At 54.8% G+C, this 26,047-nt stretch overlaps 1 protein-coding gene across 1 annotated transcript; it reads left to right on the top strand.

The window, feature by feature from the left end:
- Positions 1-612: 612 nt before the first annotated feature.
- GRIPAP1 (GRIP1 associated protein 1) lies at positions 613-25,953 on the top strand. Its single transcript, XM_058822321.1, has 22 exons — positions 613-688; positions 1,086-1,152; positions 1,263-1,324; positions 2,749-2,775; positions 3,195-3,302; positions 6,451-6,601; positions 7,762-7,850; positions 8,620-8,655; positions 9,514-9,545; positions 10,414-10,461; positions 11,565-11,664; positions 14,028-14,120; positions 15,431-15,490; positions 15,585-15,629; positions 17,018-17,104; positions 18,622-18,678; positions 18,794-18,893; positions 21,548-21,660; positions 22,734-22,871; positions 24,103-24,196; positions 25,170-25,309; positions 25,676-25,953. The coding sequence occupies exons 1-22, from the start codon at positions 647-649 to the stop codon at positions 25,745-25,747; spliced, it is 1,761 nt and encodes a 586-aa protein (XP_058678304.1). The 5' UTR covers positions 613-646; the 3' UTR covers positions 25,748-25,953.
- The last annotated feature ends 94 nt before the right edge of the window (positions 25,954-26,047 follow it).

The following is a 26,047-nucleotide window of genomic DNA, read 5'->3' as shown; positions in this document are numbered from 1 at the left end:
GGGTTTGAGGGCCATCTGAGGGGGAAATGGAGTCCGTGAGGGTGATGAGGATGAAGTGGCGACAATGATCAAATAGATCGGGGACAAATGACGTCTGTGAGGGTGATGAGGGTGGAAATGGCACCTGTGAAGAGTTTGAGCAGGGGGAAATGGCGCTCACCTGGGCACACCTGGGCTCAGATCCAGCCGCTGTAACCAGCACTGCCAGGTCCCTGTGGCACTAAGGTGGCTCAAGAGCCGGGGGGGGGGGTCCCTGAGGGGCGCCAGATATTGGGGGGTGGTCCCTGGAGACCTCTATCAACAGAGAGCGCCCTATACCCCCACAGAACATTGTCGGGGTCTCTACAGCCTGAGGGGATCCCCGTGCTCCATTTGAGAGGGGGGACACAGCCCCAGACCCCCGAAAAACGCGAGGGGAGAAGATTTGTACCGCCCCGAGAACTCTCTGGGGGCCTTTAGCCACCTGGACGCTCTCTATGATCCCGCCGGGGAGGACTGAGCTCTATGATCCGCTCTGGCCGGCTTGGAGGACTGAACTCTATGATTTTGTGCCTGGCAGTGCCTTGGCCTCTCTATGACCCCGCACCGGGATAGAGCGGCCACTTCCGGTCCCTCCTGAGGGGGGGGGGGGAACCCAAGCGCCAAGATGGCGCAGGCCCTGTCGGCCGAGGAGTTCCAAAGGATGCAGGTGCGGCCGGGGGGTCCCGGGGGGCTCGGAGAGGACCTGGGGGGACACCCGGGGGTCTGGAGGTGCTGAGAGGGGTCGTGGGAGAATCATGGAGGGGTCTTAAACGATCCTGAGGGGGCTTTTGGGGGGATTCGGGGGAACCCTGGGGGGCTCGGGGAGCTTTGGGGGGTCCTGAGGGGCTCTGGGCGGGGCTCGGGGGGATCCTGGGAGAGCTGAGGGGGGTCCTGGAGTCGGTTTTGGGGATCTCTGGATGTGTCAAGCTGGGGGGTCTCGGGGGGTTCTGGGGGTCTTTGGGGGTTTCGGGAGGGTCCTGAGGGGTCTCGGAGGATCCGGGGATGTTTTGGGGGGGGATCTCGGGGGTCTTTTTGCCCCCCCAAAGCCCCTCGGTGTCCCCCAGGCGCAGCTGCTGGAGCTGCGCACCGAGAATTACCGGCTGTCGGATGAGCTGCGCAAGAACGGCGCCGGTACGGCCTGAGGGGGAGGAATTTTGGGGGAGTTTGGGGGTTTTTTTGGGGGTCCCCAGAGGCTGGGGAGGGGTCTCAGAGCCCCCCACTCAGGGCCGTGACCCCCCCAGAGCTGTCGGGGCTGCGGCAGAAGGTGCAGACGCTGGACAGGGACCTGGCCAAGGCCAACAAGGTGAGGATGGACCCTCAAAAAACCCCAAATTCCTCTTGGGACCCCTCCCAGAAAACCCCAAATTCCCCCTGGGACCCCCAAATTCCTTTCATTGCCCCCCTAAGACCCTCTTGGGACCCCCAAATTCTCCCCAGGACCCCCAAATACCCCCCAAATTCTCCTCAGGACCCCTCCAGGACCCTCCTGTGACCCCCAAAATCTCCCTGGGACCCCCTAATACTCCCCAGATTTCCCCCCAGGACCTTCTTGTGAGCCCCAAATTCCCCCTGGGACCCCCAAATTCCTTTCATTGCCCCCCAGCACCTTCCTGTGACCCCCAAATTCCCCCTGGGACCCCCCCATGACCCCCCAAATTCCTTTCATTACCCCCCTAAGACCCTCCTGGGACCCCCAAATTCTCCTCAGGACCCCTCCAGGACCTTCAAAATCTCCCTGGGACCCCCTAATTCTCCCCAGATTTCCCTCCAGGACCTTCTTGTGAGCCCCAAATTCCCCCTGGGACCCCCAAATTCCTTTCATTACCCCCCTAAGACCCTCCTGGGACCCCCAAATTCTCCCCAGGACCCCCAAATTCTCCTCAGGACCCCTCCAGGACCCTCCTGTGACCCCCAAAATCTCCCTGGGACCCCCTAATTGTCCCCAGATTTCCCCCCAGGACCTTCTTGTGACCCCCAAATTCCCCCTGGGACCCCCAAATTCCTTTCATTGCCCCCCAGCACCTTCCTGTGACCCCCAAATTCCCCCTGGGACCCCCCCATGACCCCCCAAATTCCTTTCATTACCCCCCTAAGACCCTCCTGGGACCCCCAAATTCTCCTCAGGACCCCCAAATTCTCCTCAGGACCCCTCCAGGACCCTCAAAATCTCCCTGGGACCCCCTAATTGTCCCCAGATTTCCCCCCAGGACCTTCTTGTGACCCCCAAATTCCCCCTGGGACCCCCAAATTCCTTTCATTATCCCCCAGGACCTTCCCGTGACCCCCAAATTCCCCCTGGGACCCCCCCATGACCCCCCAAATTCCTTTCCTTACCCCACTAAGACCCTCCTGGGACCCCCCCCCCAAATCCCCCTGATACCCCCAGAATCCCCCTGGGATCCCCAAATTCCCCCCTGTGACCCCCAAATCCCTCCCAGAACCCCCAAAATCCCCCTGGGACCCCCAAATTCCCCCTGAGCACCCCCAAAATCCTCCTGGGACCCCCAAATTCTCCCCTGAGCCCCCCCAAATTCCCCCCTGGGACCCCCAAATTTCTCCCAGAACCCCCAAAATCCCCCTGGGACCCCCAAATTCCTCCCAGAACCCCCAAAATCCCCCCTGGGACCCCCAAATTCCCCCCAGAACCCCCAAAATCCCCCTGGGACCCCCAAATTCCCCCCTGAGCCCCCCCAAATTCCCCCTGTGACCCCTCCCCTTCTCTTCCAGGCCCTCAGTAAGAGCAAGAAGGCCCAGGTGGGTCCTGGGGGGGAATTTTGGGGGGTTTTAGGGGGATTTTGGGGCTTTCTGAGGGTTTTTAGTTGGGTTCAGGGATATTTTTGGGGTTTCTGGGTTCATTTTTGGGGTTTTTGGGTTCATTTTTGGGGTTTCTGGGTTCATTTTTGGGGTGTCTCAATTGATTTTTGGGGTTTCTGGGTTCATTTTTGGGGTCCCCAGGTGGGGGAGGCCCTGCTAGGAGAGACCTGGGTGTTCCAGGGGGGTTCCTGAGGCTGTTTTGGGGGATTTTAGGGGGATTTTGGGGCTTTCTGAGCGTTTTTAGTTGAGTTCAGGGATATTTTTGGGGTTTCTGGGTTCATTTTTGGGGTTTTTGGGTTCATTTTTGGGGTCTCTGATCCTGTTTTTGGGGTTTCTGGGTCCATTTTTGGGGTCCCCAGGAGGTGGAGGCCCTGCTGGGTGAGACCAGGATGCTCCAGGGGAAGCTGCAGAGCCAAGAGGACGATTTCCGTCTGCAGAACAGCACTCTGCTGCGGGAGCTGGCCAAGGTAGACCCCAAAAATCCCCCCAAAATCCCCCCAAAATTGCCCCAAAATCCCCCTAAAATTGCCCCAAAATCCCCCCAAAAATCCCCCCAAAATCCCCCCAAAAATCCCCCCAAAAATTCCCCCAAAAATTCCCCCAAAATCCCCCCAAAAATTTCCCCAAAATCCCCCAAAAATCCCCCCAAAATCCCCCCAAAATCCCCCCAAAATTCCCCTAAAATCCCCCCAAAATTCCCCTAAAATCCTCCCCAGAAACCCCCAGCACCCTGCTGCGGGAGCTGGCCAAGGTCAAGCCCAAAATCCCCCCAAAATTGCCCCAAAATCCCCCAAAAATTGCCCCAAAATCCCCCCAAAAATTCCCCCAAAAATTCCCCCAAAATCCCCCAAAAATTCCCCCAAAATCCCCCCAAAACCCTCCCCAGAACCCCCCAGCACCCTGCTGCAGGAGCTGGCCAAGGTAGACCCCCAAAATCCTCCCCAAAACCCCAAAAATTCCCCCCAGGACCCCCCAAATTTCCCTCAAAATCCCCCCAAAATCCCCCAAAGGACCCCCAGAATCCCCCCTAAAATCCCTCCAAAAATCCCCCCCAAATCCCCCCTGGGACGCCCCCAAATCCCCCCTGGGACCCCCAAAATCCCCCTTGGGACCCCCAAAATCCTCCCCAAAACTCCCCCTCAAAATCCCCCCAAAACTCCCCCCAAGGACCCCCCAAATTTCCCTCAAAATCCCCCCAAAATCCCCCAAAGGACCCCCAAAATCCCTCCAAAAATCCCCCCCAAAACCCCCAAATTCCCCCCAAATCCCCCCTGGGACCCCCAAAATCCCCCCTGGGACCCCCAAATCCAAATCTCCCCCCACCCACCCTGGGGGTCTCATTTTGGGGGGTCCCAAACTCACCTGGAGCATCCCAGGGGTGGTTTTGGGGTCTCTCAGGTCGTTTTTTGGGGTCCCAGGGCTGATTTTGGGGTTCCCAAGGGTGGATTTTGGGGTTCTCCAGTGTCGATTTTGTGGCTAATTTTGGGGTGGATTTTGGGGGTCCCAGGGCTGGTTTTGGGGTGATTTTTGGGGGTCCCAGGGCCGGTTTTGGGGTGATTTTTGGGGGTCCCGGGGCCGGTTTTGGGGTGATTTTTGGGGGTCCCAGGGCTGGTTTTGGGGTGGATTTTGGGGGTCCCAGGGCTGGTTTTGGGGTGGATTTTGGGGGTCCCAGGGCTGGTTTTGGGGTGATTTTTGGGGGTCCCAGGTCCGGTTTTGGGGTGATTTTTGGGGGTCCCAGGTCCGGTTTTGGGGTGGATTTTGGGGTTCCCCAGTGTTGATTTTTGAGTGGATTTTGGGGTGCATGTTGGGGGTCCCAGAGTGGATTTTGGGGGTCCCAGAGTGGATTTTGGGGCTCCCAGGATTAATTTTGGGGTGAATTTTGGGGATCTCAGACGTGATTTTGGGGTCCCCCAGCATCAATTTTGTGGCTGATTTTGGGGAGCCCGGGGTTGATTTTGGGGTTCATTTTGGGGCTCCCAGTATCAATTTCATGGCTGATTTTTTGGGGTGGGGGTCCCAGGATTAATTTTGGGGTGGATTTTGGGGGTGCTGGGGCTGATTTTGGGGTCCCAGTGTCGATTTTGGGGTTGAATTTGGGATGGATTTTAGGGGTCCCAGTGGTGATTTTGGGGTGGATTTTGGGGTCCCCCAGTATCAATTTTATGGCTGATTTTTGGGGTGGTCCCAGGGTTGATTTTGGGGGTCCCAGTGTCGATTTTGGGGTTCATTTTGGGGGTCCCAGGGTGGATTTTGGGGTTAATTTTGGGGCTCCCAGTATCAATTTCATGGCTGATTTTTGGGGGTTCATTTTGGGGGTCCCAGTGGTGATTTTGGGGTTCATTTTGGGGCTCCCAGTATCAATTTCATGGCCGATTTTGGGGTGGATTTTGGGGGTCCCAGTGGTGATTTTGGGGTTAATTTTGGGGGTCCCAATATCAATTTTATGGCTGATTTTTGGGGTTAATTTTGGGGGTCCCAGTGGTGATTTTGGGGTGGATTTTGGGGGTCCCAGTGTCGATTTTGTGGCTGATTTTGGGGTGGATATTGGGGTTCCCCAGGGTGGATTTTGGGGTTCATTTTGGGGGTCCCAATGGTGATTTTGGGGTGGATTTTGGGGCTCCCCCAGTGTGAATTTCATGGCTGATTTTTGGGGGTTCATTTTGGGGGTCCCAGTGGTGATTTTGGGGTTCATTTTGGGGGTCCCAATATCAATTTCATGGCCGATTTTTGGGGCTTAATTTTGGGGGTCCCAGGGTGGATTTTGGGGGTCCCAGTATCAATTTCATGGCCGATTTTGGGGTGGATTTTGGGGGTCCCAGTGGTGATTTTGGGGTGGATTTTGGGGGTCCCAATATCAATTTTATGGCTGATTTTTCGGGCTTAATTTTGGGGGTCCCAGTGGTGATTTTGGGGTTCACTTTGGGGGTCCCATGGTGGTCTTTGGGGTTGATTTCAGGGTCCCTAAGCCAGGGTTGTTTTGGGGGTCCCAGGGTGGATTTTGGGGTGAATTTTGGGGGTCCCAATATCAATTTTATGGTTGATTTTTGGAGTGGTCCCTGAGTTGATTTTGGGGTGGATTTTGGGGGTCCCAGTGTCAATTTTGGGGTCCCCCAGCATCAATTTTGTGGCTGATTTTGGGGAGCCCAGGGTTGATTTTGGGGTTCATTTTGGGGGTCCCAGTATCAATTTTATGGCTGATTTTTGGGGGTTCATTTTGGGGCTCCCAGTATCAATTTCATGGCTGATTTTTCGGGGTTCATTTTGGGGGTCCCTGTGGTGATTTTGGGGTTCATTTTGGGGCTCCCAGTGGTGATTTTGGGGTTCATTTTGGGGCTCCCAGTATCAATTTCATGGCTGATTTTTCGGGGTTCATTTTGGGGGTCCCAGTGGTGATTTTGGGGTTCATTTTGGGGCTCCCAGTATCAATTTCATGGCTGATTTTTCGGGGTTCATTTTGGGGGTCCCAGTGGTGATTTTGGGGTTCATTTTGGGGCTCCCAGTATCAATTTCATGGCCGATTTTGGGGTGGATTTTGGGGGTCCCAGTGGTGATTTTGGGGTGGATTTTGGGGCTCCCCCAGTGTGAATTCGTGGCTGATTTTTGGGGTGTCCCCAGCTCTGTGCCCAGATCGAGGGGCTCGAGGAGGAGAACCGGCGGCTGCAGGGGGGGGGCGCGGGGGGAGCCCCCCAGGACCCCCCCGGGACCCCCCAAAACTCGGCCCAGCCCCCCCAGGATGGAGCTCAGGGGGATGGGGGGGCCCCCGAAGGTGAGGGGGGATTTTGGGGGGTCCTGGGGGATTTTTGGGGGTCCTGGAGTGATTTTGGGGGGAGAATTTGAGAATTTGGGGAGATTTTTGGGGGGTCTTGGTGTAATTTTGGGGGGAGAATTCGAGAATTTGAGGGGATTTTGGGGGTCCTCGGGGATTTTTGGGGGGAATTTGAGAATTTGGGGAGATTTTTGGGGGGTCCTGGGGTAATTTTGGGGGGGGAATTTGAGAATTTGGGGGGATTTTGGGGGGTCCTGGGGGGATTTTGGGGGTCCTGGAGTGATTTTGGGGGGGGGATTTGAGAATTTGGGGGGATTTTGGGGGGGCTCTCAGAGGTTTGGGGGGGGAATTTGAGAATTTGGGGAGATTTTTGGGGGGTTCTGGTGTAATTTTGGGGGGGGGAATTTGAGAATTTGAGGGGATTTTGGGGGGTCCTGGGGGATTTTTGGGGGTCCTGGAGTGATTTTGGGGGGAGAATTTGAGAATTTGGGGGGATTTTGGGGGGTCCTGGGGGGATTTTTTGGGGTCCTGGGGTAATTTTGGGGGGGGTCATGGAGTGATTTTGGGGGGTAATTTGAGAATTTGGGGAGATTTTTGGGGGGTCCTTGGGGATTTTGGGGGTCCTGGAGGGGATTTTGGAGGGGGAGTTTGAGAATTTGGGGGATTTTTGGGGGGTCCTTGGGGATTTTGGGGGGAATTTGAGAATTTGGGGAGATTTTTGGGGGGTCCTGGGGGAATTTGGGGGGGGGGAATTTGAGAATTTGGGGGGATTTTGGGGGGTCCTGGGGGAATTTTGGGGGTCCTGGAGGGGATTTTGGGGGGGAATTTGAGAATTTGGGGGATTTTGGGGGGTCCTGGGGGGGATTTTGGGAGGGGAAGTTTGAGAATTTTGGGGGATTTTTTGGGGGTCTTGGTGTAATTTTGGGGGGAATTTGAGAATTTGGGGGATTTTTGGGGGGTCCTTGGGGATTTTGGGGGTCCCTGGTGGGTTTGGGGGGGGTCCTGGCGTAATTTTGGGGGGAGAATTTGAGAATTTGGGGCATTTTGGGGGGTCCTGGGGGGGATTTTTGGGGGTCCTGGATGAGTTTTGTTTTTTTGGTTTTTTTTTGTTGTTGTTTTTTTTTTTGGGGGGGGTCTCTGATACCCCTCCCCCATCCCAGCCCCCCCAGAGCCCCCCCAAAAAGAGCAAGAAGAGGAGGGGGGAGGGGGAGACGCCCCCCCCAGGGACCCCCCAGCACCCCCTGCCCAGGTCTGGGGGGATTGGGGGGATTTGAGGGGATTTTGGGGGGTCTGGGGGGGATCTGGGGGGATTTTGGGGGATCTGGGGGGGTTTTGAGGGGGATTTGAGGAGATTTTGGGGGAATTTTGGGGGTCTGGGGGGATTTTGGGAGGGTTTGAGGGGGATTTTGGGGGATATTTGAGGGGATTTTGGGGGATTTTGGGGGGGATTTGGGGGGAATTTGGGGGAGATTTTGGGGGAATCTGGGGGGGATTTTGGGGGGATTTGGGGGGGGATTTGAGGGCTTTTGGGGGGGATTTGAGGGGATTTTGGGGGATCTGGGGGGGATTTTGGGGGATCTGGGGGGGATTTTGGGGGGGATTTTGGGGGATTTGGGGGGGATTTGAGGGGATTTTGGGGAGATTTTGGGGGGATTTGGGGGGTCTGGGGGGATTTGAGGGGCTTTTGGGGGCATTTGGGGGAATTTGGGGGGGGATTTTGGGGGGTCTGGGGGGGATTTGGGGGGATTTGAGGAGGGGATTTTGGGGGGCATTTTGGGGGATCTGGGGGGATTTGAGGGGATTTTGGGGGGAATTGGGGGGATCTGGGGGGATTTTGGGGGGTCTGGGGGGATTTTGGGGGGATTTTGGGGGGTTGGGGGGGATTTGAGGGGATTTTGGGGGGTCTGGGGGGATTTGGGGGCATTTTGGGGGGATTTGGGGGGTCTGGGGGGGATTTGGGGAGGATTTTGGGGGGTTGGGGGTGAATTTTGGGGAGGGGTCTCACGGGGTCCCTGCAGGCAGAGCTGACCCGGCTGCAGGAGGAGATGGCCAAGGTGAGAGGGGAAATTCAGGGAAATTTGGGGTTTTTGGGGTTTTTTTGGGAGGATTTGGGGTTTTTTGGGGAAGAATTTGGGATTTTTTGGGGGGGAATTTGGTTTTTTTTTAGGGAGATTTTGGTATTTTTTGGGGGAGAATTTGGATTTTTTGGGGGAGAATTTGGGGTTTTTTTGGGAGAATTTGGGATTTTTTGGGGGAGAATTTGGGTTTTTTTGGGATTTTTTGGGGGGAGAATTTGTTTTTTTTTTGAGGGGAGAATTTGGGATTTTTTTGATTTTTTTGGGGGAGAATTTTTGATTTTTCTGGTGGAAATTTTGCATTTTTGTGATGAATTTTTTTATTTTTTAACAACTCCCAATTAAAATTCGCCCATTTCCAGATGGGAATTTTTGGGGTATTTGAACCCCAGCAAAATTTGGGATTTTGGGGACAATTTTGGGACCAATTTTGGGAGGATTTTTTGGGGTTTTGTGGTGGGAATTTGGGATTTTTTTTTTATTTTTTTTGGGGGGGAATTTGGGATTTTTTGTTTTTTTTTGGGGGGGGGGAATTTGGGATTTTTTGGGGGTTTTGGGGGGGGAATTTGGGATTTTTTTGGGAGAATTTGGGATTTTTTGGATTTTTTGGGAGGGGAATTTTGGATTTTTTTTGGTAGAAATTTCACATTTTTGTGAGGATTTTTTTTTATTTTTTAACAACTCCCAATTAAAATTCGCCCATTTCCAGATGGGAATTTTTGGGGTATTTGAACCCCAGCAAAATTTGGGATTTTGGGGACAATTTTGAGACCAATTTTGGGAGGATTTTTTGGGATTTTTTTGTACCCCCCTAATTTTGTGCCCCAAATTTCCCAGCTGACGGAGGAGCTGCGGGAACAGCGGGAAAGGTGAGAATTTGGGGAAGATTTTTGAGATTTTTTGGGATTTTTTTATCCATTTTTCCTCTTTTCCCCCCAATTATCCCAAATTTCTCCCATTTTTCCCCTTTTTCTTTCATTTTTCTTTATTTTCCCCCAATTTTCCTTATTTTTTGTCAAGTTTTTCTCTTTCTTCCCCAATTTTTCTCCCATTTTTCCAATTTCCCTTTAATTTCTCCCCCATTATTCCAAATTTCTCCCATTTTCTCCCCTTTTTCTTTCATTTTTCTTCATTTCCCCCCAATTTTCCTCATTTTTGTCACTTTTTCCTCCTTTCCCCCCATTCCCCTCCAATTTTCCCCCAATTTTCTCCCTTTTTTTGCCCATTTTTCCCCATTTTTCTCCATTCCCTCACTTTTTTTCCCATTTTCCCCCAATTTTCCCCCTTTTTTGCCCATTTTTCCTGTTTTTTCCCCTTTTTTCTCCATTTCCCTCACTTTTTTCTCCATTTTATCTCATTTTCCCCCATTTTTCCCCATTTCCCTCACTTTTTTCTCCATTTTTCCCCATTTTTCCCCCATTTCCCCCCATTTTCCCCCTTTTTTGCCCATTTTTCCTGTTTTTCCCTCACTTTTTTCTCCATTTTCCCCCATTTCCCCCATTTTCCCCAATTTTTGCCCATTTTTCCTGTTTTCCCTCATTTTTCTCCATTTCCCTCACTTTTTTTCTCCATTTTCCCTCATTTTCCCCCATTTTCCCCCCATTTTTCCCCCATTTTCCCCCATTTTCCCCCACTTTTTCCCCATTTTTTCCCATTTTTCTCCATTTCCCTCACTTTTTTCTCCATTTTCCCCATTTCCCCCCACTTTTTCCCCATTTTCCCTGTTTTTCTCCCCAGTTTCCTGCGCCTGCAGGAGGAGAAGGAGGCGCTGCTCCGGGAGAGCCGGTGGGAGATTCTGGGGGGGAAATTTTGGGGGGAAATTTTGGGGTCTCAGGGGGGGTTTGGGGGGTCCTGGGCTGGTTTTGGGGTGTCCCTGATGTTTTGGGGGGTCCCAGGATGGTTTTTGGGGTGTCTCTCCCGTTTTGGGGTGGTTTTTGGGATATCCCAGGGTGGTTTTGGGGTGTCCTAGGGTGGTTTTGGGTTTTTTTTGGGGTGTCCCTGATGTTTTGGGATATCCCAGGTGGATTTTGGGCTGGTTTTGGGGTGTCCCAGGGTGGTTTTGGGGTGTCCCAGGTGGATTTTGGGGTGTCCCAGGGTGGTTTTGGGGTGTCCCAGGTTGGTTTTGGGATGTTTTGAGGTGTCCCTGATGTTTTGGGCTGTCCCAGGTGGATTTTGGGGTGGTTTTGGGATTTTTGGGGTGTCCCTGATGCTTCTGGGATATCCCAGGATGGTTTTTGGGGTGTCTCTCCTGTTTTGGGGTGTCCCAGGATGGTTTTGGGGTGTCCCTGATGTTTTGGGGTGTCCCAGGTGGATTTTGGGGTGTCCCAGGTTGGTTTTGGGGTGTCCCAGGTTGGTTTTGGGTTGGTTTTGGGGTGTCCCTGATGTTTTGGGGTGTCCCAGGGTGGTTTTGGGCTGGTTTTGGGGTGTCCCAGGTGGATTTTGGGGTGGTTTTGGGGGGTCCTGGGCAGGTTTTGGGGTGTCCCTGATGCTTCTGGGATATCCCAGGTGGATTTTGGGGTGTCCCAGGTTGGTTTTGGGGTGTCCCAGGTGGATTTTGGGCTGGTTTGGGGATGTTTGGGGTGGTTTTGGGGTGTCCCTGATGCTTCTGGGATATCCCAGGATGGTTTTTGGGGTGTCTCTCCTGTTTTGGGGTGGTTTTGGGGATATCCCGGGGTGGTTTTGGGGTTTCCCTGATGTTTTGGGATATCCCAGGTGGTTTTGGGGTATCCCTAATGATGTTTTGGGGTGTCCCTGCTGATGTTTTTGGGGTGTTTTTGGGGTGTTTTTGGGGTGTCCCTGCTGATGTTTTTGGGGTGTTTTTGGGGTGTCCCTGCTGATGTTTTTGGGGTGTTTTTGGGGTGTCCCTGCTGATGTTTTGGGGTGCCCAGGGCTCGCAGGGATGCGCAGGAGCTGCAGCAGCTGCAGGAGCTGCAGGAGTTGCAGGCTCGGGGCCGGCGGCTGCAGCAGGAGCTGGAGGCGGCCACCGAGGTGGGCACGGGACCCCCGAGAGACCAGGGACCCCATAGAGACCCTACAGACCCCATAGACCCCATAGACCCCATAGAGACCCTACAGACCCCATAGACCCCATAGAGACCCCATAGAGACCCTACAGACCCCATAGAGACCCTATAGACCCCATGGACCCCATAGACCCCATGGACCCCATAGAGACCCTACAGACCCCATAGAGACCCCATAGAGACCCTACAGACCCCATAGAGACCCTACAGACCCCATAGACCCCATAGAGACCCCATGGACCCCATAGACCCCATGGACCCCATAGACCCCATAGAGACCCTACAGACCCCATAGAGACCCCATAGAGACCCCATGGAGACCCCATAGAGACCCTACAGACCCCATAGACCCCATAGAGACCCCACAGACCCCATAGAGACCCTACAGACCCCATAGACCCCATAGAGACCCCATGGACCCCATAGAGACCCCAGAGACCCCATAGAGACCCCATAGAGACCCTACAGACCCCATAGAGACCCCATGGACCCCATAGAGACCCCATAGACCCCATAGAGACCCCATAGAGACCCCATAGAGACCCCATAGAGACCCCATAGACCCCATAGAGACCCCATAGAGACCCCATAGACCCCAGAGACCCCATAGAGACCCTACAGACCCCATAGGAACCCTATAGAAATCCCATTGGACCCCATAGGGACCACACAGAATCCCATAGAGACCCCATAAAACCCCATAGAACCCTATAGGAGCCCCATAGAACCCTATAGGAGCCCCATAGAACCCTATAGGGACCCCATAGAAATCCCATAGAACCCTATAGGGACCCCATAGAAATCCCATAGAACCCTATAGGGACCCCATAAAACTCCATAGAACCCTATAGGGACCCCATAGGACCCTATAGGGACCCCATAGAACCCAATAGGGACCCCATAAAACCCCATAGAACCCCCATAGAACCCTATAGGGACCCCATAGAAATCCCATAGAACCCTATAGGGACCCCATAGAAATCCCATAGAACCCTATAGGGACCCCATAGAAATCCCATAGAACCCAATAGGGACCCCATAAAACCCCATAGAACCCCCATAGAACCCTATAGGGACCCCATAGAAATCCCATAGAACCCTATAGGGACCCCATAGGAGCCTACAGAACCCCCCAGTGACCCCGGGGTGTTTGTGGGGTGGTTTTTGGGGTGGTTTTGGGGTGGTTTTGGGGTGGTTTTGGGGTGGTTTTGGGGTGGTTTTGGGGTGGTTTTGGGGTGTTTATGGGATGGTTTATGGGGTGTTACTGAGGTGGTTTTGGGATGGTTTTTGGGGTGTTTATGGGGTGGTTTTTGGGGTGGTTTTTGGGGTATTTATGGGGTGGTTTTGAGGTGGTTTTTGGGGTGTTTTTCAGGTGTTACTGAGGTGGTTTTGGGATGGTTTTTGGGGTGTTTTTTGGGATGGTTTTTGGGGTGTTTATGGGGCGATTTTTGGGGTCTTTATGGGGTGGTTTTTGGGGTGGTTTTGGGCTATTTATGGGCCGTTTACGGGGTGGTTTTTGGGGAGGTTTTGAGGTGTTTGTGGGCTGTTTCTGGGGTGTTCTGGGCGTTGTTTTGGGGTGGTTTTGTGGGTTTTTTTGAGGTGTTTATGGGCTGTTCTTGGGGTGTAGATGGGGTGGGTTTTGGGCTGTTCATGTGATGTTTTTGGGGTGTTTTTGAGGTGTTCATGAGCTGGTTTTGGGGTGGTTTTTGGGGTGTTTTTGGGGTGTTTATGGGGTGGTTTTTGGGGTGGTTTTTGGGGGGTTTTTGGCGTGTTTTGGGGTATTTATGGGCTGGTTTTGGGGGTATTTATGGGCTGGTTTTGGGGTGTTTTGGGGGTGGTTTTTGGGGTGTTTGGGGGTATTTATGGGCTGGTTTTGGGGTGGTTTTTGGGGTGTTTTTGGGGTGTTTTGGGGTATTTATGGGCTGGTTTTGGGGGTATTTACGGGCTGTTTTGGGGTGTTTGGGGGTATTTATGGGCTGGTTTTCGGGTGTTTTTGGGGTGGTTTTTGGGGTGTTTTTGGGGTATTTATGGGCTGGTTTTGGGGTGGTTTTTGGGGTGGTTTTTGAGCTGTTTTTGGGGTGTTTTGGGGGTATTTATGGGCTGGTTTTCGGGTGTTTTTGGGGTGGTTTTTGAGCTGTTTTTGGGGTGTTTTGGGGGTATTTATGGGCTGGTTTTCGGGTGTTTTTGGGGTGGTTTTTGAGCTGTTTTTGGGGTGTTTTTGGGGTATTTATGGGCTGGTTTTGGGGTGGTTTTTGGGGTGGTTTTTGGGGTGTTTTTGGGGTGTTTTGGGGGTATTTATGGGCTGGTTTTGGGGTGTTTCTGGGGCAGGCCCAGGGGGGGCTGCGGGAGCTGAGCGAGGCCCAGGCCCGGGAGCTGCAGGAGAGCCGGAGCCAGAGGGAGAACCTGGAGAGAGAACTGCAGGTACGGGGGGTCTGGGGGTCCCGGGGGGGGTTTGGGGGTCCCTTGGGGGGGTTTGGGGGTCCCGGGGGGGGTTTGGGGGTCCCTTGGGGGGGTTTGGGGGTCCCGGGGGGGGTTTGGGGGTCCCTTGGGGGGGTTTGGGGGGTCCTGGGGGGGGTTTGGGGGGTCCTGGGGGAAATTTGGGGGTCCCTTGGGGGGAGTTTGGGGGGGCCCGGGGGGGGTTTGGGGGGTCCTGGGGGGGGGTTTGGGGGTCCCTTGGGGGAAATTTGGGGGTCCTGGGGGAAATTTGGGGGTCCTGGGGGGGGGTTTGGGGGTCCCTTGGGGGAAATTTGGGGGTCCTGGGGGAAATTTGGGGGTCCCTTGGGGGAGTTTGGGGGTCCTGGGGGAAATTTGGGGGTCCCGGGGGGAATTTGGGGGTCCTGGGGGAAATTTGGGGGTCCCTTGGGGGGAGTTTGGGGGGTCCTGGGGGGGGGTTTGGGGGTCCCTTGGGGGAAATTTGGGGGTCCTGGGGGAAATTTGGGGGTCCCTTGTGGGGGTTTGGGGGTCCCGGGGGGGGTTTGGGAGTCCTGGGGGAAATTTGGGGGTCCTGGGGGAAATTTGGGGGTCCCTTGGGGGGAGTTTGGGGGGTCCGGGGGGGGGGGTTTGGGGGTCCTGGGGGAAATTTGGGGGTCCTGGGGGGGAGGGGATTTGAGGGGGTCTGGGGAGGGGTTGGGAGGGATTTTGGGGGTCCTGGGGGAAATTTGGGGTGCTCATGAACATTTTGGGGATCCCAGGGACATTTTGGGGTGCTCACGGACATTTTGGGGGTCCTGCTGGGTTTTGGGTTCCTGGGTGGGTTTTTGGGGGTCCCTATTGCTATTTTGGGGTGCCCATGAACATTTTGGGGTCCCTATTGCTATTTTGGGGTGCCCACGGACACTTTGGGGTGCCCACGGACATTTTGGGGTCCCCATGAACATTTTGGGGATCCCAGGGACATTTTGGGGTGCCCACGGGGATTTTGGGGTGCCCATGAACATTTTGGGGTGCCCATGAACATTTTGGGGTGCCCATGGACATCTGGGGGTCCCTATTGCTATTTTGGGGTGCCCACGGGGATTTTGGGGTGCCCAGGGACATTGGGGGGGTCCCTATTGCTATTTTGGGGTGCCCATGGGGATTTTGGGGTGCCCACGGCCATTTTGGGGTGCCCATGAACATTTTGGGGTGCCCACGGCCATTTTGGGGTGCCCACGGCCATTTTGGGGTGCCCATGAACATTTTGGGGTGCCCATGGACGCTTTGGGGTGCCCACGGGGATTTTGGGGTGCCAGGTGTGCTCAGGTGAGCGGGAGCAGCTGCGCCGGCGCCTGCACGAGGCCGAGGCCGCCCAGGTGACCCCAAAACCCCCCCCGAGACCCCTCCCCACTTTTGGGGTCCCCCCCAAACATTGGGGACCCCCCAAATTCCCCCCCCTGTGCCCCCCAGGAGCGGCTGCGGGAGGAGCAGGAGCGGCAGCGGGGGCAGCTCCAGGTCAGGGGGTTTGGGGGGGATTTGGGGGATTTTGGGGGATTTTGGGGTTTTGGGGAAATTTGGTGTAAATTTGGGGGGATTTGGGGTAAATTATGAGGAATTTGGGGTAAATTTGGGGGGATTTGGGGTAAATTTTTGGGGGGATTTGGGGTAAATTTGGGGGGATTTGGGGTAAATTATGAGGAATTCGGGGTAAATTTGGGGGGATTTGGGGTAAATTTGGGGGGATTTGAGATGAATTTTGGGGGATTTGGGGGGATTTAGGGTAAATTTTGGGGGATTTGGGATGAATTTTGGGGGATTTACGGTAAATTTTGGGGGATTTGGGGTAAATTTGGGGGGATTTGGAGTAAATTTTGGGGGATTTGGGGTAAATTTGGGGGGATTTGGAGTAAATTTGGGGGGATTTGGGGTAAATTTTGAGGGAATTTGGGATGAATTTTGGGGGGATTTGGGGTAAATTTGGGGGGATTTGAGATGAATTTTGGGGGATTTGGGGTAAATTTGGGGGGATTTGGGATGAATTTTGGGGGGATTTGAGGTAAATTTTGGGGGATTTGGGGTAAATTTGGGGGGATTTGGGGTAAATTTTTGGGGGGATTTGGGGTAAATTTTGGGGGATTTGGGGTAAATTATGAGGAATTTGGGGTAAATTTGGGGGGATTTGGGGTAAATTTGCGGGAATTTGAGATGAATTTTGGGGGATTTGGGGTAAATTTGGGGGGATTTGGGATGAATTTTGGGGGATTTGGGGTAAATTTGGGGGGATTTGGGGTAAATTTTGGAGGATTTGGAGGGATTTGGGATGAATTTTGAGGGATTAGGGGTAAATTTGGGGGGATTTGGGATGAATTTTGGGGGGATTTGGGGTAAATTATGAGGAATTTGGGGTAAATTTGGGGGGATTTGGAATGAATTTTTGGGGATTTGGGATTAATTTTGGGATTTGGGGTAGATTTGGGGGGATTTGGGGTAAATTTGGGGGATTTGGGATGAAATTTGGGGGATTTGGGGGGATTTGGGATGAATTTTGAGGGATTTGTGGTAAATTTGGGGGGATTTGGGATGAATTTTTGGGGTAAATTTGGGGGGATTTGGGGTAAATTTGGGGGGTTTGGGATGAATTTTGAGGGATTTGTGGTAAATTTCGGGGGATTTGGGGTAAATTATGAGGAATTTGGGGTAAATTTGGGGGGAATCTGGGGTAATTTGGGGGGATTTGGGGTAAATTTTGGGGGGATTTTGGATGAATTTTGGGGGAATCTGGGGTAAATTTTTGGGGAGATTTTGGGGTAAATGTCTCCAGAATGTCCCCCAGATGTCCCCAAATGTCCCCAAGTGTCCCCAAGTGTCCCCAAATGTCCCCAAATGTCCCCAAATGTCCCCAGGAGGAGCTGGGGCAGCTGCGGGCGGCGCTGGGGGAGGAGCAGCGGCTGCGGGAGCTGCACGAGGCCGAGGGACGCGCCCTGAGACAGGTGGGACCCCAAAATCCCCAAAACGGCCCCAAAATGCTCAAAAACGACCCCAAAATCCCCCAAAATGGTCCCAAAATCCCCAAAACGGCCCCAAAATGCTCAAAAACGACCCCAAAATCCCCCAAAATGGTCCCAAAATCCCCCAAAACAGCCCCAAAATCCTCAAAAACGACCCCAAAATCCCCCAAAATAGTCCCAAAATCCCCTAAAACAGCCCCAAAATCCTCAAAAACAGCCCCAAAATCCCCTAAAATGGCCCCAAAATCCCCCAGAATGGCCCCAAACACCACAAAACAGCCCCAAAATCCCCCAAAACAGCCCAAAAATCCTCCAAAACGGCCCCAAAATCCTCAAAAACGACCCCAAAATCCCCCAAAATGGTCCCAAAATCCTCCAAAACAGCCCCCAAATCCCCTAAAATAGCCCCTAAATCGCCAAAAACGGCCTCAAAACAGCCCCAAAATCCCCCAAAATGGCCCCAATCACCACAAAACAGCCCCAAAATCCTCCAAAACAGCCCAAAAATCCTCCAAAATGGCCCCAAAATCCTCAAAAATTACCCCAAAATCCTCCAAAATGGTGCCCAAATCCCCTAAAATGGCCTCAAAATCCCCTAAAATAGCCCCAAAATCCTCAAAAACAGCCCCAAAATCCCCTAAAATGGCCCCAAAATCCCCCAGAATGGCCCCAAACACCACAAAACAGCCCCAAAATCCCCCAAAACAGCCCAAAAATCCTCCAAAACGGCCCCAAAATCCTCAAAAACGACCCCAAAATCCCCAAAAATGGTCCCAAAATCCTCCAAAACAGCCCCCAAATCCCCTAAAATGGCTCCAAAATCCCCTAAAACAGCCCCAAAATCCTCAAAAACGACCCCAAAATCGCCCAAAATGGTCCCAAAATTCCCTAAAATAACCTCTAAATCGCCAAAAACGGCCTCAAAACAGCCCCAAATCCCCCAAAAAATCCCAAAATCCCCCCAAAAAATCCCCCCAGGAGCTGAAATATCCCCCCCAAACCCCTCCAAAACTCCCCTAAACCCCCAGAAATCACCCCAAAAATCCCTTTAAAACCCCTCCAAATCCCTCTCACGACCCCCAAAAATCCCTCAGGACCCCCCAAAATCCCCTAAAAAATCCCAAAATCCCCCCAAAAAATCCCCCCAGGAGCTGAAATATCCCCCCCAAACCCCTCCAAAACTCCCCTAAACCCCCAAAAATCACCCCAAAAATCCCTTTAAAACCCCTCCAGATCCCTCTCACGACCCCCCAAAAATCCCTCAGGACCCCCCCAAAAAATCCCAAAATCCCCCCAGGAGCTGAAATATCCCCCCCAAACCCCTCCAAAACTCCCCTGAATCCCCTCGTAACCCTCAAAAATCACCCCAAAAATCCCTTTAAAACCCCTCCAGATCCCTCTCACGACCCCCAAAAATCCCTCAGGACCCCCCAAAATCCCCCAAAAAATCCCAAAATCCCCCCAAAAAATTCCAAAACCCCCCCAAAAACTCCCCGCAGGAGCTGAAGGACGTGCGGGACGGGCAGCGCATCCTGGAGAAGAAAGGCAGCGCCGCCGTGAGCGACCCCGGGGGGGCTTTGGGGACACCCCAAAACTTTTGGGGGAGCCCCGCAGGGGTTTGGGGGTTCCCCAAACAGCCCCAAAAATCCCCCCAAAATTTCCCCCTTTCAGCTGAAGGATCTTCGGAGGCAGCTGCAGCTGGAGCGGCGCCGGGGGGAGCGGCTGCAGGAGCGGCTGCAGGAGCTGCTGGTGCCCAGCAGGGCCCGCTCGGGTCAGGGGGGACCCCAAAAACTGCGGAGGGGAACCCCAAAAATTGGGGGCGGAATCTTAAAATTTACCTCAAAAACTGGGGGGGGGGGGGGGGGGGGGAGAATCAGTAAAATTCTCCCCCTGAAATTTCAGGGGAGAATCGCAAAATTTTGGTGGTGGAGAATTCTTCCCCTCCTCAAATTTTGGGGTCCTCCCCTGACCCAGCAGAGCCCACTCAGGTCAGGGGGCACCCCGCAATTTGGGGAGGGGGGGACCCCAAAAACTGGGGAGGGGAACCCTAAAATTTGGGGAAGAAATGCCAAAAATTGGAGGGAGAATCAGCAAAATTTGGGGGAGGGTAACACTGAAATTTCAGGGCAGAATCCCAAAATTTTGGTGGTGGAGAATTCTTCCCCTCCCCAAATTTTGGGGTCCCCCCTCCCCAAATTCTGGGCTCCTCCCCTGACCCAGCAGAGCCCACTCAGGTCAGGGGGGACCCCGCAATTTGGGGAGGGGGGAACCCCAAAAACTGGGGAGGGGAACCCTAAAAATTGGGGGCAGAATCTTAAAATTTATCTCAAAAACTGGGGGGGGAGAATCAGCAAAATTCTCCCCCTGAAATTTCAGGGGAGAATTGCGAAAATGGGAGGGAGAATCCCAGAATTTGGCAAGGGGGGAACCCCAAAATTGGGGAGAGGGTAACCCCAAAATTTGGGGAAGAAACGCCGAAAATTGGAGGGAGAATCAGCAAAATTTGGGAAAGGGTAACACTGAAATTTCAGGGGAGAATCCCAAAATTTGGGGGGAGAATTCCCAAATTTGGATGGGGGCAATGTCAGGATTTGGGTGGGGGGAGCCCCACAATTTGGGGAGTGTAACCCAAAAATTTGGGGAGGGGGGGGAACCCCAAAAATTGGGTGGTAGAGAATCCCAAAATTTGGGGGAGGGTAACCCTGAAATTTCGGGGGAGAATCCCAGAAATTGGGGGAGAACCCCAAAATTTGGGTGGTGGAGAAGCTCAAAATTGAGGGAGGAGAAACCCGAAATTTTTTGGGAACCCCAAAAATTGGGGGGAGAGTCTCAAAATTTAGTGGGAGGGTGACTTCAAAAATTGGGGGGAGAGTCTCAAAATTTAGGGGAGGGAACCCCAAAAATTGAGGGAGGAAAGCCCCAAAATTCAAGGAAGAAACACCAGAAATTGGGGGAGAATCCCAAAATTTTGGTGGTGGAGGATTCTTCCCTCCCCAAATTTTGGGGTCCCCCTTCCCCAAATTCCGGGCTCCTCCCATGACCCAGCAGAGCCCTCTCAGGTCAGGGGGGACCCCAAAAACTGGGGAGGGGAACCCTAAAAATTGGGGGCAGAATCTTAAAATTTACCTCAAAAACTGGGGGGGGGGACAATCAGCAAAATTCTCCCCCTGAAATTTCGGGGGAGAATCGCAAAAATGGGAGGGAGGATCCCGGAATTTGGCAAGGGGGGGGACCCCAAAATTGGGGAGAGGGTAACCCCAAAATTTGGGGAAGAAACGCCGAAAATTGGAGGGAGAATCAGCAAAATTTGGGGGAGGGTAACGCTGAAATTTCGGGGGAGAATCCCAGAAATTGAGGGGAGAACCCCAAAATTTGGGTGGTGGAGAAGCCCAAAATTGAGGGAGGAGAAACCCGAAATTTTTTGGGAACTCCAAAAATTGGCGGGAGAATTCCAGAATTTGGAGAGAGGGGGACCCCAAAAATTACCACGATGAAGAACGCCAAAATTCGGGGATAGAAACCCAAAATCTGGTGAGAGGGGAACCCCGAAATTTCAGGGGAGAACAACAAAAACTGGGAGGAGAATTCAAAAATTTGGGTGGGGGAGAACCTCAAAATTCTGGGAGGGGGGAGAACCCCACGATTTGGGATGGGAGGAGCCCCAAAATTTTGGTGGGGGGGGTCCCTGATGGTGTTTTGGGGGTTGCCAGGTCCATTTTGGGGTCCCTGATGGATTTTGGGGTTCTTGGTGGGATTGTGGGGTTCTCCAGGTGCATTTTGGGGTCCCTGATGGAATTTTGGGGTCCCTGACGGAATTTTGGGGTCCCTGATGGGTTTTGGGGTCCCTGACGGAATTTTGGGGTTCCTGATGGAATTTTTGGGTCCCTGATGGGTTTTGGGGTCCCTGATGGAACTTTGGGGTCCCTGACGGAATTTTGGGGTCCCCTGATGGAATTTTGGGATCCCTGACAGAATTTTGGGGTCCCTGATGGAGTTTTGGGGTCCCTGACGGGTTTTGGGGTCCCTGACGGAATTTTTGGGTCCCTGATGGAATTTTGGGGTCCCTGAGGGAATTTTGGGGTCCCTGACGGAATTTTGGGGTCCCTGACAGAATTTTTGGGTCCCTGATGGAATTTTTGGGTCCCTGATGGGTTTTGGGGTCCCTGATGGAATTTTGGGGTCCCTGATGGAGTTTTGGGGTCCCTGACGGGTTTTGGGGTCCCTGACGGGTTTTGGGGTCCCTGATGGAATTTTGGGGTCCCTGATGGAATTTTTGGGTCCCTGACGGAATTTTTGGGTCCCTGATGGAATTTTGGGGTCCCTGACAGAATTTTGGTGTCCCTGATGGAATTTTGGGGTCCCTGACGGGTTTTGGGGTCCCTGATGGGTTTTGGGGTCCCTGACGGAATTTTGGGGTCCCCTCAGGGCTGGAGGAGCTGGGGCTGGACGGAGGCTCCTCCCCAGGGCGGGGCCCGGGCGGGGACAGCAGCTCCGTGTCCTCATTGGGCCGCGATGGCTCCGCCCCCGGAAGCACCAAGGTGGGCGTGGCCTCGGGGAAGAGGGCGGGGCATAAGGGATGGGGCGTGGCCTAGAAAAGGGGGTGTGGTCTCATATAAAGGAGGCCTAACCTGGGAATGGGGTAGTTTGAGTGGGTGTGGCTTTGTGGGCGTGGCTTGATGGGGTTAAGTTGGGGGTGTGGCTTAAGAGGGTGTGGATCAGGATTATGTAAGGTGGGTGTGGTTTATTTAGGGCGTGGCTTAATTGGGATGATAATTGTGTGTGTGGCTTGAGTGCTAATTGGGGGTGTGACCATGGCTTTAAGGGGTGTGGCTTAATTAGGGCGCCCATTTTGGGTGTGGCTTATTGTGGGCGTGGCTTGTGTGTGACCCAATGGGGGTGTGGCTTGGTGTAGGTGTGGTTTAATGAGGGCACCACTAATTTGGGGCGTGGCTTAAATGGGTGCGTCCCAGTAGGGGTGTGGCTTTAAAGGGTGTGTCTGGATGGGCGTGGTTTAATGAGGGCACAGCTCATTGGGGGTGTGGCTTAAATGGGTGTGGCCCAATGGGGTGTGGCTTGGTGGGTGTGGTTAATGTGGACACAGATATTTTGGGGTGTGGCTTAAATGGGTGTGACCCAATGGGGGTGTGGCTTTAGAGGGTGTGTCTGGATGGGCGTGGCTTAATTAGGGCGCAGCTATTTTGGGTGTGGCTTGATGGGGGTGTGGATTAAACGGGTGTGTCCCAATGGGGGTGTGGCTTAAGAGGGTGGCTTAATTATTGCACAGCTGATTTGGGGCGTGGCTTAAATGGGTGTGACCCAATGGGGTTTGTCTTAAGAGGGTGCGGTTTGGGGGTGTGGCTTAAATGGGTGTGACCACTGGAGGTGTGGCCTCATTAGCACACACCCATTTGAGCGTGGCGTATTGTGGGCGTGGCCTGTGCCTGCCCCGATGTGGGCGTGGTTTAGCGGCACATCCCAATGTGGGCGTGGCCATTTTCCCCCCTTCCTTCCCTTTATGAACGACCCCCCCCCCCCCGTGGCCGGGGGCGGGGCTTTGTTGGGCGTGGTCTGACTCGCCGCGGCCCCGCCCCCGGCCCCGCCCCCGCGGCAGTCGGGCTCGGGCAGCCCCGGGGGCGGCAGCGGGGGCGGGGGGGTCCCGGCCGGGGGGGGCCTGTCCCCCGCAGAGGTGGCCGAGCTGTTCCAGAGGCTGGCGCAGAGCCAGCAGGAGCGCTGGATGCTCGAGGAGAAGGTGCCGGGGCACGGGGGGGGGGGACTGGGAGCACTGGGAGGGAACTGGGAGGGACTGGGAGAGACTGAGAAGGACTAGGGGGAGACTGGGGGAGACTGGGAGGGGATTGGGGGGGACTGGGAGGGACTGGGAAGGCAACTGGGATGGGGTTTGGGGGACTGGGAGGGGATTGGGAAGGAACTGGGATAAACTGGGAGAGACTGAGAAGGACTAGGGGGAGACTGGGAGGGGATTGGGGGGGACTGGGAGGGACTGGGAGGGAACTGGGAGTACTGGGGGGAACTGGGAGCACTGGGAGGGACTGGAAGGGAACTGGGAGTACTGGGAGGGACTGGGAGGGAACTGGAAGGGACTGGAAGGGAACTGGGAGGGACTGGGAGGGGACTGGGAGGGAACTGGGAGTACTGGGAGGGAACTGGGAGGGACTGGAAGGGAACTGGGAGGGACTGGGAAGGCAACTGGGATGGGGTTTGGGGGACTGGGAGGGGATTGGGAGGGAACTGGGATAAACTGGGAGAGACTGAGAAGGACTAGGGGGAGACTGGGAGGGAACTGGGAGGGAACTGGGAGGGGAATGGGGGGGACTGGGAGGGAACTGGGAGTACTGGGAGGCAACTGGGACAGGGTTGAGAGGGACTGGGAGAGGGACTGGGGACATTGGGAGTGACTGGGAGGAGATGGGGATGGACTGGGAGAGGGATTGAGGGGATTGGGAGGGACTGGGGGGCACTGGGAGCACTGGGAAGGACTGGGAGGGACTGGGAAGGCAACTGGGATGGGGTTTGGGGGACTGGGGGGGACTGGGAGGGACTGGGATAAACTGGGAGAGACTGAGAAGGACTAGGGGGAGACTGGGGGGGACTGGGAGCATTGGGAGAGACTGGGATGGACTGGGAGGAACTGGGAGAGAGATTGAGGGGTGTTGGGAGGGACTGGGAGGGGATTGTGGGGGACTGGGATGGACTGGGAGGGGACTGGGGGGGAGCTTAGGGGGCACTGGGGGTGACTGAGGCAGACTGGGAGGGAACTGGGAGCACTGGGATGGACTGGGAGGGGACTGGGATGGACTGGGAGAGATTGGGGGGGGACTGGGAGGGGATTGGGAGAGTCTGGGATGAACTGGGATGAACTGGGAGGGACTGGGAGGGACTGGGGGGGATTGGGGGGCACTGAGAGCACTGGGAGGGGCGGGGGGGTCGCACCTGGAGCTCACCTGCAGCTCCCCGGGCAGGTGAGGCACCTGGAGGTGTCGAGCGCGTCCATGGCCGAGGATCTGTGCAGGAAGAGCGCCATCATCCAGAGCTTCGTCAGGGACAGCCGCACAGGTGAGGGAGCCGGCTCACCTGGCACCTGTGACAGCTGGGCCTCACCTGTGACACCTGGGCCTCACCTGTACCCATATCTATTACACCTGGGCCTCACCTGGCACCTGTTACACCTGTCCCTCCCCTGTTACACCTGTCCCTCACCTGTACCCATATCTATTACACCTGGGCCTCACCTGGCACCTGTTACCCTCACCTGTTACACCTGTCCCTCACCTGTTACACCTGTCCCTCCCCTGTTACACCTGTCCCTCACCTGTACCCATATCTATTACACCTGGGCCTCACCTGGGCCTCACCTGGCACCTGTTACACCTGTCCCTCACCTGTTACACCTGTCCCTCCCCTGTTACACCTGTCCCTCACCTGTGCCCACACCTGTTACACCTGGGCCTCACCTGCCACTCCTTTCACCTGTACCCTCACCTGGCACCCCAACCACTTGGCACCCCTGCCACCTGTCAGCTCACCTGTCCCACCCTCACCTGTCCCCAACCATCTGATCCTTCTCACCTATCCCCTCACCTGTCCCAGTCTCACCTGTGCCCTGTCCCAGTCTCACCTGTTCTCTGTCCCCTCCTCACCTGTCCCAATCTCACCTGTCCCTCACCTCTCACCTGTCACCTGTCCCTCTCACCTGTCTCTGTCCCTCACCTCTCCCTCACCTGTCCCAGGTTCACTTGTCCCTCACCTTTCCCATCTCACCTCTATCCCTCACCTGTCCCACTCTCACCTGTCCCTCACCTGTCACTCTCACCTGTCCCTCACCTGTCCCTCTCACCTGTCCCTCACCTGTCCCTCACCTGTCTCACCTGTCACTCTCACCTGCCCCTCACCTGTCACTCTCACCTGCCCCTCACCTGTCCCTCTCACCTGTCCCTCTCACCTGTCCCTCACCTGTCTCACCTGTCTCACCTGTCACTCTCACCTGTCCCTCACCTGTCCCTCACCTGTCCCTCACCTGTCACCGCAGAGGCCGCGGGTCCCGCGGGGCCGGCCCGGCGCGGGGCGGGGGCGGGGCCGGGCCCAGGTGAGGAGGGGCTGCGGGAGATGAACAAGAAGCTGCAGAACCTCCTGGAGGAGCAGCTGACCAAGAACCTGCACCTGGCACAGGTAAGGGGGCGGGGCCAAAGGGGGCGGGGCCAAAGGGAGCGGGGCTTTTTAGAAAGGGGTGGAGCCTCTTAACAGAGCGTGGTTTATTGAAATGGGTGTGGTCTCTGGGGTGTGGCTAAAGGGTGAGGGTGTGGCTTATGGGGGTGTGGTTTATGGGAAAGGGGTGGGGCTCAAAAGGGGTGTGGTTTAAATTTGGGGGTGTGGCATAATGTATGACATCACTGAGTTTATGGACATTAAATGGGTTTAAAGTAAATGTGGGGCTTTCAGCTGTGGGCGTGGCCAGGACAAGGGTGTGGCCGCTCTGGGGGCGTGGCCTCACGCAGTGGGCGTGGTGTCTTCCCCCCTTCACTCTCCCCTTTCCAGGACCTGGAGTCGCTGTCCCAGGAGCTGGCGCAGCTCAGGAAGGAACAGGCGACCCCCCAGGGACCCCCGTGAGGGGCGGGGCCTCTCCTGGTGGGCGGGGCCTCGCCCCCTGCCCCCCCGCAAGCTCCGCCCCCAGGATGGGGCTCTGCTGCGGGGGAGGCGTTGCCCCTTTAAGGACGCGGTGGGCCCTACCGGCATTACCCCTTTAAGGCCGGACGGTTCTTTACGTGGCGTTGCCCCTTTAAGGGTGGGCGGGACTCCGTGGAGGGCGTTTTCCCTTTAAGAGCGAGGGCAGTTCCCACCGCGGCGTTGCCCCTTTAAGAACGACGTGGTCCCCACTCTGGCGTTGCCCGTTTAAGGGGGTCCCGCATG

This window comes from Ammospiza caudacuta, chromosome 32 (assembly GCF_027887145.1).
Source record: "Ammospiza caudacuta isolate bAmmCau1 chromosome 32, bAmmCau1.pri, whole genome shotgun sequence".
NCBI classification, from domain to species: domain Eukaryota; kingdom Metazoa; phylum Chordata; class Aves; order Passeriformes; family Passerellidae; genus Ammospiza; species Ammospiza caudacuta.
The sequence above is the reverse complement of the archived record's forward strand: the minus strand, read 5'-3'. Positions and strand labels throughout refer to the sequence as shown.

Bases quoted from the DNA above. Each gene is read 5' to 3' on its own strand.
- GRIPAP1 (XM_058822321.1), top strand. From the start codon at position 647: ATGGCGCAGGCCCTGTCGGCCGAGGAGTTCCAAAGGATGCAG. The intron at 8,656-9,513 runs GTGAGAGGGGAA...CAAATTTCCCAG, and splicing joins TGCAGGAGGAGATGGCCAAG to CTGACGGAGGAGCTGCGGGA. The intron at 21,661-22,733 runs GTGGGCGTGGCC...CCCCCGCGGCAG, and splicing joins CCGCCCCCGGAAGCACCAAG to TCGGGCTCGGGCAGCCCCGG.